Source organism: Saccoglossus kowalevskii, chromosome 1 (assembly GCF_978046115.1).
Source record: "Saccoglossus kowalevskii chromosome 1, keSacKowa6.1, whole genome shotgun sequence".
NCBI lineage: Eukaryota > Metazoa > Hemichordata > Enteropneusta > Harrimaniidae > Saccoglossus > Saccoglossus kowalevskii.
The window spans coordinates 42,076,578-42,089,335 of NC_140641.1; the positions used below are offsets into that span (position 1 = coordinate 42,076,578).

Consider the following 12,758-nt stretch of genomic DNA (forward strand, 5'->3'; position numbering starts at 1 on the left):
CTGCTCATCGGACCAAGGACAAGATAACAGGAATGGGTTTTGAAGACCTTGTTGTTTTGAAAGTTCCGACTAAGCCGAAGGGGGGGGGGTATATTTAAAATTCAATGGAAAAAAGTTGTTTGTTTTGCAGATCACTCATTCGTCCTACCTTCACCAGACATGTGCCCCCACGGTTGATGTGGAGACTGTTAGTCTGACCTAATTAGACACCCACTGCTGTTGCCACACCCACAGTTATTTCAACCTATCACATCCCGGTGTTACTATTAGTAGTTTGTTTGTTGTTTCATTGTAACTTGCATGTAATCGAGTGAAGCGAATAAACAGTTGAGTTATTGTTACCGCACGGTGAACTTGTCTTCTCGATCTCTCTATTCCGGGTTTCTACCCGCAACCGACTCAACTCACGTGCCCATGCGCACAGTTGACGGAGCAACACTAAATTGACGCACTCGATTGTTGATCAAACGAACATCAACGCCAATTTATCAATCGGTGTAGCAATTATACAATTATAAAATTCTACAATCCTAATAAATGAATGTTTTTTTTCCAGAGAATACTATTTTACACGTTCTGAGGTACAATGGTTTGTTCCACCGTCGTACTGAACATAGTTATTGCCGTTTGTGTCATGGCCGTTGAGGATCACACAGCCCACAACCGTAAAAGAGGGCGCTCCACTGCGCTTCCAAGAAATCTGGAAACCGTGGAGCAAATTTCAGAATGGTATAAAGGGCTATTAGTCATGTCGGAAAAAATCGCCGTTATTGAAGAACGTCTTACAAATGCCTTACAACACAATGACTACCTACAGTCTACGATTGCCCATCAGTCCGTACAAATAAAACAGTTGCAGTCTATTGCTGAGTCTTTACCTCAAATTATTGTTGACAATGGTCGAACAGAAAAGAGGGTCGATGCGTTGGAAGAGAAAGCTCGCACGGAATGCATTTGCACTCAAACGTCTGCCATAAAAGGTAAAATGGTACCGGACATTGAAACAACCGAAGACTGGGTAAATACTCTGAACCATGGAGCCGTAGTAGCTCTGATGCGTGCTATGAACAACGCCGCACCCCGTCAACGAAACAGACACAATGTTAGTAATGATGCAAGTCAGTTACATGATGCTAGAGTCTTGAGCAAAGAGTTCGTTAAGACACTAACGAAACAGGGGAGTGGATATGCGAGGCAACGGGGCTCAATAGATGATCTCTATACCACCACTATCCAACCAGCGCCCTCTAGCGACGGCGACTCTCGTCCAACACGTCAATATTTGGGACATTTGCCTTATATTCCTCGTCGACACCAAAGATCGGTTGGATCGGCTTACTCACAACGTCCAAGAAATATACAAGATGGCGATTTTACCGATCAAATAGAGGAAGCTTTCACGAAACTATTACTCGGTGAGTATTGTAATAAAATAAACTCACTAGTACCCAGGCAACAATATGTGATTTACTGTTATTATATTATCATAGATTCTATACATCTGTAAAATATTCTAGTTGCCAAGATAAGATAAACGGCTAACGATACCACGCTATATAGTTAATCTCCCATCACGTGACCATGTTTTAGTGAATGGAATTGTCACGCATGTGCACGCCTATTTCAGTGTGCTCTTAGACATTGAGATATTTGTTGTCAGACAATTAACGCGCAACCGTCAATGTTCTTCGTAATTTGTACAGTGACCCAATATTTATTTTATTTAGCTTTCTTAAGGTTCGGCCGCGAACAGCGAAAAGGATGAGCTGAAAACTTCTAAAAAGTCAAATGAACCAAACCTATACAAAACTTACGAGAACCAACACGCATTATGCACTTTAACATATTTCCGCAATTATGTTATTTTCATAATCTTCCCGCCACTAAATGGACGTTTTATTTCATTTCAGACAACACCCGTGTTTATTTTTCTGCATTCCGATCCGAGACTTTGCTGGGAAGCAACAGAGGTCCACAGAATATCGTGTTCAGTGATGCTAAGATGAATTATGGCGAAAGCTTCGATACAAACACTGGACTTTTCACGTGTACCGTTCCCGGTATTTACTACTTCTCGTTCACAATTCGAAGCTATGAAGGAAAGGGTATCGGTGTATTGTTGATGCAGAATGACGAACGCGTTGTTGCCATGATAACAGACTCCAGCGATCGCAAAGTGATGCAGACACAAAGCGTGGTTCTTGCACTAAATCACGGCGATCAAATATGGTTGCTCCTCGGCCCGTCTGACAATTTTGCCATCTACGGCAACGACTTTAACTACAACACCTTTAACGGTATGTTGTTGCATCGCTCTTAAATTGCTACAAAGCAGTACATTTATGATCCTAAATAAAGTAAAGTTGGTAAAAATAGAAACACATTTTAACTATTGTACGAGTAATGTTTGACGGTAGAACGCCACTCAAATGAAAAAATAATGTATTTATTTTTTTTATTTTTTTTGCATATGTGACGCTCAACAGTGGTGGCGGCACCGGGGTGGTTGGGTGGTGAAGCGCCCGCCGCCCCCAAAATAAAATGCGCGACCGCTTGCTGATCTCCCCCATGCAAAATGTCGTGCCGCCGCCTCTGCTTCATGTTAAAAGGAGAACATTAACGTACACAAGAGGGTTAAAATAGCTTATTTTGACTATTTTACTTTTGTCTCATATGTGGAGAATATATCTTAATAGTATAGTATATTTTATTTGGCACGAAGTAATGCATTGAATTATATTATCTGTGGTCAATAAACATACAACAACAACAACAAGTACCAAACATCAATAACAAATAAAACAATAAGTAAGCAAAGAAATATAAAATATTAGTAGTACATGTCAATATTTTGTTCCGTAACATCAAATGGTTTCTGTGTCCTGAAGGACGATGTCTAGAAATATGAAAGCAGCTTTCAGGGATTTCTAATGACGAAATATGTATCTCTGTACTCTATGAAAACAGACGATAAAGTGTAATTTTGTGCATAATATTTGATTTTTTTCTGAAAAAATGAACAATTCAAAGTGAACAAAAACGACTACATACTGTTGAATAATTCTAATATAAAAAAAAGATTAATTACAGACAGAAATACCAATATTTCCAAAACAAAAGAGTAGCATTATACCATGGGTTGAAGGGTGTTACAAACTTATAACCAGCTATTTTGAATTGATTGTCAGTATACACCAAAACTAACCAACTACTATCTGTTCGTGCTATTGTCATTGTGATAGTTCTATAGTTCTGTCCACAAGCGACTTCTTTTTTTAAAAAAAGACTCAAGTATTATGCGACTGTGCAAGCGATACCAATTTGTGTAACCGATATCTTGTTGTGCAATTATTATTTGTAGACCTATGTTTTATATATTTCCTGTGATAAAAGTTTATCAGCAGTGCCCGCTTGTCGAGTCGAGTACAATTACTCAAACTATTTTTATGGCAGTGACATTCTGTTCAATACTGTCTTTACAGCGTCCATAACTGCTACTAAGACATAGTCGAAAATTTTATATGCTACGATACATTTCTTATATTTTAAAAATATGCAGAACGTCACAAAAAGCGTCACATGGTATCTTGCCGTTTTATACTTATTGTATAATTACAATATAATGCATGCTAGCATGTCGTGTGATACGCTTATTACTCGAGACATATTCAACTTTGCTCATTTATAAGTTGTCTCTCTCTCTCTCTCTCTCTCTCTCTCTCTCTATATATATATATATATATATATATATATATATATATATATATATATATATATATATATCAGTAATTTTAATGAAAAAAAAGTACATTTATCTTAGTAATAGTGACACCTGTTGTTTAGTGTGATGAACCCCCACGGTTGGGTACAGGAGCATAGAAGTTTTTAATTAAAATTGTTTTCCATAAGAAAAATGAAACCATCATACATGGCCTTATAAACAGCCTTTTACTTCATAGTGGGGTGGGTGGAGTAAAGCTGTGATTATTTTTATTACTTTCTGACCATCTAGTTTGCCATTTACCATGTCCATATAAACTAAAGCTCCAGCCAATATCAGATTTGACTACTTGTTTCAAGCTATGGCACTTGGAAATGAGTGTTGTGACATGTGGCAAATGTCCAACTGTCTTGGTTAATAAGATTGGCTATATTTCAACTAGAAACAGGTAAACCAGTATACCTGTATGTACGAAGCCAGTGATCGTTATTCAAGCCAAAGAAACTGCATCTATTTATATAAATACACATGGACAGAGAATATTTTCTTGGAGCACTAAATGTGACAATTGCCCTACTGTCTGTGATAAATATACCACACCAGCTACATAGTGCCCGACGAGGAGTTGGGTAGGTAGTGAAGAAAAACATTGACTGAAGCCTGGCAGAGGACTGAATTGTTGTCAACAGCAACAAACATACTGGGAAAGTCAAAGACAGTGAAAAAACAAACAAACAAAAAACACACAGGCATATAAATACTAACTTTCTAGGATCTTTATTGACTCCAAGTAATCCAGAGTAGAACGAGATGAATCAACGCTATACTCCGCCATCTTTATTTTAATATTAGATGCAACCATTATTCTGTAGGGGACAACGGGTCATAACTTGAGGGGAGTTAACACCCATGATTTTTAAAATGCCTTGATCAATAAGAGTCTAAGTTACAGGGAACATTATTTTCATTTTTCAGTGGACCAATAAATGCATTTGACAGGAAAATAGAAAAACTCTACCACAACAGCAATTAGAACAGCTTGCTGCATTATAAGTATCACTTCCCTGTCAAATTAGTGGTTCATGCTTATTTGAATCTGAACATAACAGGCCAATTCTATCACACCTTGCTAGGCTTGAACTTCCATCCAATCAGAGCATTCCAAATGAACATGATTCTCCACAAAACTAGAGGGCGCTCTGACCAAAAAATTGCCATGATCTAAATAAAAAGAACTGATATATATATATATATATATATATATATATATATATATATATATATATATATATATATATATATATATATTATTATTATTATTTCTTTATTCCGCACTATATGGCCACCGGCCTAAAGTACTGTTACATTTCAAAACTTAAATTACACACGGTCGCTTTAAAATTACAAGATACATATACTTCAAATCATACTTCCATTTCAGTTTCTCTGTAATGAAAACTCTTAAACAAATATTTACCCAAACTTAGTAAAATAAACGAGTTAGTACTCTGTAGCAATGCAATGAATTTCATCTTGGTTGGTGGTGAAAAATAATATTTTGGTAAGAATTTTTGTCTAAGTGCTTCATATTTTGGACAAACCATAGTAAAATGACATTCGTCCTCTGTGACCCTGCAACCAAATGGACATAATCTTTGGTCACGTGGAATACCCAATGTTCTACCATTTTCAATTTCAAGGGGATAACAGGAAATTCTAAGTCTAGTTATAGCACATGTATAGATAGGAATAGCCAACGAAATAGCAGCAAGATATCTTTCATATATTAAATCTTGTTTAAACATGCAATATGTTTGAAGCTTTACATTTTTATTAATTTCTGCACACCAATTCTGTTTAGATATATCAAAACATCTTCTTTTAAATTCACTGAAGAACATCTCGCTATTATCAATTCTTTGTTCATACCATACATGTCCATAACCAGATGTACATAAAATATTTTTTATATCTAAAGCCCAACACTTAGACCCCCTTCTGCTCTATGGTATAGATAATTATAACATTCCTTTAAAATAGTTTAGCCGCCCTCTTGAATCAGTTTCAGCCAAAATCTGACCATTTCAATATTAACATAAACTCTAACTGAGTGTCTTCCTAATTCACCCCTTACTGCAGCATTGGAAGCGTTGAAACTAACTCTCAATAGAAATTTACAAAACTTATTTTGTACTTTTTCTATGTCAGCTATTACACCCCGCATTCCCCACACACAACTACCGTATAACAAAATTGGCAATATTTTACAGTCAAATACTTTGCATGGAAGATTAGGCTGCAGTCCCCCCAACCCCATAATGGTTTTTTCCAAACAAAATAGTGCTTTTCTAGCTCGCTCCAATTTCAATTTCTTTACCCCTCAGAAACCATTTTTCATATTTTTTCAGACAACCCCCTTTTCGGAAAACAATTATTTTTTATTTTTTCAGATTAATATTCAGTCTCCATTTAGACAATAGTCCACTAAGTTATTAAGTAATCTTTGTAATCCAACAGGTGTGCTGCTGAACAACACCAAATCATCCGCATATAACAAATAAAAAAGTTTTAAAGTATTTATATACACAACTGATTCCCGTCCTTGTTGGAGGGCAATCTTAAGGTCATTTATGTAAAAGCAAAACAGTAAAAGTGATATAACAGAACCCTGCTGCAGCCCAACATTAATATGGAAAAATTCAGTAACTCCCTTTGGGTTTTTCACAGCAGCCTTAATATTTTTATACATAGAATAAAGTGATTTAAACAGTTTATATATATTTGAGTATATATATATGTACTCAAACATGTGTGATTGGGCGATACACTGAGGGCGTATTGCATTAAATAAAGTATTATAATTCCATGTTAAGTTCGACATTGTAATCGAACACCTCACTCCCACTGAATGGCACGTATATCAATAACTCAATAACTGTTTTCAAATAAAACAAATCATTGGATGAATGCTCGGCTGGCAAACGTGCCTGTAGGCGTTCGTGCAAAACTGGGAGCAAATAGTCATTATGCTATCAGGGACTATGTTCAGGATTCAGAAGAGAAACTTCTTATAATTTGGATGATTTCTTGTTACATGATTCATACTGAGTTGAAGATGTTTAATATATGTTGAAAAAAGAAAACTGAAAAATTAAGAATAATTTTTCCAGGGAATTTGTTTTCTGATACTATGATGGATGACTCATGTGAATTACGTAACATTATATCCACACCATAGTGATGTATATCTTGAAATATGATGACAACACATTCCTTGGCCCGCAATATCAAATGTTCCGAAGACGTATTCGACCTAACTGACCTCCATGTACTAGACAGTATTGGCAGACTCCTGGCGTGGTCATGACGTATGTGCGGTTAGACCTAGGAGCATTGGGCGTCCTGTAATACATTGTTGACAAACCAGTGTATAAAACTGAACCCCACGGAATTACAAGATTAATAAGACATCACACTACAAATCAGGGAATCAGAGAACTCGCACCTACTTACAAGAAAGGTAAATATAGTTCAACATATTTTAGTTTCCCTATTATCATGTGTTTATTTTAAAGAGTATCAACTGTACGTATTTCTTTTTAAATGTTTTCCTTAAATGTGCACGTTTTACATTCAAGTGTTCTACTCAAATGAACTTTGTTTCAAAGATGCAACTGCCATTGGAATTGGAATATAAAATTTCGATGCATTGTCTCGACATTTCTCTGTCAGTTTTTTTTTCTCTCCAAGACGAATTACACATACTTCCATGCATTTATTTTCAAATGTGAGGCATGGATATTTTATCAGACCACAACAAAGGTTGTAGTAATGCGTCAACACATAGGCACCCTTTGCTGTTTCAAAGATTGTGTACAACAATGCACGTGAAAAACGTGTGTAAAACAGACATATTTATGCAATTATATTTGTGTCTGGAACCCATTTACACAATGAAATATTAATATGACATGCAATTACTCGTATATGCTGGCATTTGGAGCATCGTCGATGAATGTGTCTTCAGCTTCAGCCAAATTTGCAGTAAACAATATATCAAAGCCAATTTCCAGAAAATAAATGCAGTTGTGACATAATTCAAAATGTCAGAATTTATTATACGCTCGCACATGTTTATGATTTGTACGTTTCATTCTTTTTCCCTGTTGTCCCTTTTTCCGTATTTAGCATCAAGGGATTTAAATTCTGGTAAACATTTTTGCTAAATAACAGGAACCTGGTTTGAAAACTCGAAATTCTAAAAGAAAATACACTTTGCGATATTCAGTTCCAGGCTTTTAGTGTAACTGTGTCCGTATGTTGATGACAGGACATCTCTTTCATCATTATTGGATTTCAGTGTCCCTGGACCTTAAACACGCATGACAACTCTCCGAAATTGGACACTTATGTTTACCACTTGTCACAGTTGTCACGCTGAGTGAGAAAGGTGACCATAAGAACGCAACACTGAAATATTTATTTAAAGTTTTACTGCATATCCATAAGATATATTTAAACATACCATACTCATTATTGTTAGAGTAGGATGAACCTTCCATGTAATATACATGATTGCATCCCATATGTTAGTTAGCATTCAAAGAGTATTTCTGTGTGGTATTCGAGATATTCAATTAAATTCAACACAGTTAAGAATGATTGGACGTTTAACTACACACTAAGTTTATCATCCAATATAACTTCTATGGTTAAGTAACATGCTGAGATTATGCTTTGCTTTACGCAAATAGTAAGTTTATCTTTACTTGGGGCCTCGAAAAGCGTTTTACTAGTTAACAAATGTGGTGAATTCAAGGCTAAACTTTGTTTTGGATCTTTTGTTGTTGTTCAATTGGTCTGTGATTATTTTTAAGAAGAATCGAAACTTTTCAATAAAATGATAAAACACAACTAATGCATAGAAGCACAGTTCTTGGGGGACTGTGGTCGAAGCATAAGTTTGGTGTCATCCCCAATGTGGACGCTAAAGCAGTCATTTCCAAACTTTAGGTGCATAACTTCTTTGTAGACAAAGCAATAACATTTAACAAACAGCAAACAATTTGTGTTATCAACTTTGTCGTCCGCACTTACAATGGCATCGGCCTCAAAAGACGTATTTATAAATGTTGTGAGATTGAAAGCATTTCACAAGAACTTGATCTTGCAATTAAGTAATTTATGAACATTTTATTCTATTTACTCTTCAGGAATTCAGTACTCATTGTCATTTTGATAATGTGATAACCTATTACAGCGTATTTCAACTCAGGGTTGTTTCTTGCAGGTTGTGAAAGGTGAAAACTGATCTGTCTGCATTGTCAGGAAAACCAAGATGGCTTTCTCGTGGCTAAGCACGCGTGCCTGTTTTCTCCTGACGGTAGCTGTTTTTGCACACAGCATTGACCCGCGTCTTTTAAGACTTGGATCTCGACCAACAGAAGCCCCCATCCCGCGACTAACTAACGACCAACTGATCGATATGGTGATTGAACTTTCTCAGCGTGTCACAAATCTTGAAGATACACTGAGTAGTGACACCCGCAATGATGACATACAGCACACTCTCCGCATCCAGTCAGCACAGATCGACCAACTACAAGAAGCGACTGAAGTTATACCCAGAATCCTCGACAGCGATCAGAGAACCGAACAGCTTATTACCGAATTACATGAAAGTGTACGAGAAGGTTGCCGATGTGATGGAAGTGGACCAGATTCTGGTACAGCAGAGAGAGGTTTTACGGATGGGGGATGGGTTAATAATCTTGATCGGGATGAGATAAGACAGATAACGGACGGCTTCAGCATAAGATCTCATGCTGCAGGTCGCGATAGAAATAGAGACGACAATGCAATAGATGATGAGACTGGTGAAGAGAATAGTGTTGAGCTTTCACCTGACTCAATCAACGCTCTAAGCAGAGCATTTGCTCAGTTGATAACAAGAGAAGTAGAGGTACTGGGAGATCACGAATCGACATCCCTTGCGGAAACAGAAGTCCCTACTACAACACAAGAAACAGAAGAGGAAAGTCCTGCCCAGTCTAAGCTACATAGACCCAGGCCTTCGGGACTATTCCCTTTCAGACACTCAAGATCACTCCGCGAGCCAAGGTTAGCAAGAGCCGATGAGGTGGAAGAAGTGGCAGTGCAGCTGAGAGAAGTATTTAGTGATTTACTCAGAGGTGAGTTAATGACAATCATGACGTCAGGCACGTCATCCACTTATAAATATGAATCATCATTCACGTCAAATTTAAGTGACACAATAAAAATTAAAACGACAATGTGAATATTTTGAGTATTTTTAAAGTTGTTTTTGTTTCATTTCGATAAAACCAATAGAGCATGTTATATCATATTTGCCGCCAAGACAACGCTTTTATTTGACGACAAATAACATTTTGTATTTAAATATAAGTTATCCACAATGCGTCTTTCCATAAAACTATATTACAGCTTCAAGGAAATCCGCTTTCTGTGCAATCCGAACAAGTCCTATGATGGGGATAAACAACGTATCTCAGGTTATCAATTTCCAAAAGGTACAGACGAACAAGGGCAAACAGATGGATAGACGAGCTGGATACTTCAACTGCACGTTGCCTGGAATCTACTACTTCTCCTATACTGTACGATCCTATGACGACAAGTTAATCGGGGTTGTGTTGATGTTAAATCAGGACCCAGTAGTAGCGATGACAGCGGATGCAAGTAGCCGCAAGGTGATGCAGTCCCAAAGTGTCATGCTTCCGTTAAAGAAGGGTGACTTGGTGTGGTTACTCCTGGGACCTTCTGAAGATTTTGGAATCTATGGCAACAAGTACAACTACATTACTTTCAATGGTGTTTATCTGTTTAAGTAAGAGGTGTGGTGTGTCTAGTGTATTCATCAACCATGACACATGTGTAGGTACAACGGCTTTTTTGAAGCAATATTTTACGTACAAAGCATTTAAATGACTGAATTAATAGCAATTCTACTGAACTGGTTAGTCCAGAACATGCGTCCCAATAGGATTGATTTTGTCATTACTGTTATAATTTGATTATACAATTTTGGGGTGTTATTAAATTCATAATTTAAAATGGGGTGTTAGTAAATTCATGTTTGTACTCCTGCAAGCATATATATACTCTTATTCTATTTCTCATTCAAAAGATCACTCATCAAGGTGTTATGAAAGGTTAGTCGGCATTTGTGCCGTGAACCATGCCTCATCACGTCAAATGAACTCACTAAATATAGGTTTGCTGACGTCAGCTTGTAACAGAGCGTTCAGATAATGTACAAAGATAGTGTGATACGTGTATGGTATGACACAATAGATACGTAAACGTTGGACTGAATTCCCTCATCGTTCGAGAGGGACAGTCGTTCTGATTTAACTAGTAATAAAGAAGCTATACTGCTATTGTTTATATGATTGTGAATAAACCATTTATTCCTCAGCTCCTGAGAGCGAGGTTATTTGTAGATATATTGGCGATCGCCGCTGTGTCTGCGGAAGTACTATGGGAGATTGCATGATGAGAGTGAAAAGTCTTTTGATCAGTAAGATAATTTTAGAAAAGTGAAAACTTGAGTGACTGTGAAATGAAGGTTGGTTTTAAATATTAAATACCATGGAATCTGGATGAAATAATGAAAAGAAATTGAACGGGTATGAATGGGCAGTAAATGTTGCATGAATGTAAGGTCAGATTCCAGAGGTCGACGTATGTCACAATACATTCATCATAGCGGCTGTCAACAACTATGGATGCAGTAAAAGTCTTGATTTGCAGTTTGCGTGAATGGCCGGGAAAAATCATGCCAATTCTGTGCTTCAGTAAGAGTATTTGCTGCTTTTTGTGCAATGGAAATTAATTCAAGTAATGCTGTCAAAGGACATTTACTTTGTGATCAGAATCAAGTAGAAGATGAATATCACCTAATGATGTCATGCAAAAGTTGTACCCCCGATAGAAATGTCTTATTTGAAATGGCAAAAACCAAAATTTGTCACCAAAGACACAATTCATAGCCTTGCTATACAACAGTGGTCTAACACTCCCTGTAGCAAGTTGCCTAAAGAAGTGTTTTGAAATAAGACAGCAACCCCAGTGACAATTTTCGTTCACAGTTAAGTTTTGCATTTTTTCTATCTTTTTATTGTATAATAATTTAGTCTTAATATTTTCTTTCTCTGTTACAGTAATGTATTAGCTTAGTTTTTTTGTATGCTTTTATTTTATATTATTTATTTAATTTTTTTAACCTTTTATTCTTTCTTAAATATTTAGAGCCATTGCCAATCCCTCCGGGGAATGTGTAAGTGTTAATAAAATTAATATTATTTAATTAATGACCCCGCACATTATTGATTGGCCTTGGCTAGTTGAAGCGGTTTTTAAATGGGCGACTCGATAGAAGTATTCGCCGTGACTCAAGACTTTTCATTCGGGTTAATACAACGCTTACATGTTACTGTCAGGAAGGTTTAATGTCTTGTTTGTATTTGCACAATGTGAAAGAGGGGTTTATTGTCAACATGTACTAGTACATGGGTGGTTGTATGCATATTGAACTATACAAAATTTGAATTATGTCACCAAACTATGCAATTGCAATTGTAAGATTATATTTCTGATATACTCGAAGTGAATCTCAGCACTGTACTTTTTATAAATGTTATGGTTCGGTTAATAATTTTCTGGAAACTGTGCAGAAAATCACAGACTTTCATTATTTTTTGTTCATAGTTTTTCTAAATTTCAGTTTTTGTTGTTCATAATTATTTACAGCAATAACACTTGTTTTCTTTTGTGAAACCATTTCCAGTTATTATGAATGTGTACATGACAGCTTTCCCCCACACAATAAGACATGTATGGATATGTGCGAGTATGTTTGTTGGGTTAATATGCCACTTCTTTATATCCCACAATGTCTGGTAATTCTAACTAACTACTACTTCGCAAATTTGCGTAGCCTTGCTTCTACTCCCATATTGTCCTTAATAGTGAAGGTTAATGCGGATATATTGTA

The 12,758-nt window shown here is 36.4% G+C and overlaps 2 protein-coding genes across 2 annotated transcripts; both read left to right on the plus strand.

The window, feature by feature from the left end:
- The first annotated feature begins 559 nt into the window (after positions 1 to 559).
- On the plus strand, positions 560 to 2,389 carry LOC144345897 (uncharacterized). The gene is made up of 2 exons (XM_078006988.2): positions 560 to 1,415; positions 1,911 to 2,389. Exons 1-2 carry the CDS (start codon positions 587 to 589, stop codon positions 2,318 to 2,320), a joined length of 1,239 nt encoding a protein of 412 aa, XP_077863114.1. The 5' UTR covers positions 560 to 586; the 3' UTR covers positions 2,321 to 2,389.
- Positions 2,390 to 7,064: 4,675 nt separating this feature from the next.
- On the plus strand, positions 7,065 to 12,541 carry LOC100372509 (uncharacterized). The gene is made up of 3 exons (XM_002732102.4): positions 7,065 to 7,241; positions 9,012 to 9,912; positions 10,187 to 12,541. Exons 2-3 carry the CDS (start codon positions 9,060 to 9,062, stop codon positions 10,591 to 10,593), a joined length of 1,260 nt encoding a protein of 419 aa, XP_002732148.1. The 5' UTR covers positions 7,065 to 7,241; positions 9,012 to 9,059; the 3' UTR covers positions 10,594 to 12,541.
- Positions 12,542 to 12,758: the final 217 nt, after the last annotated feature.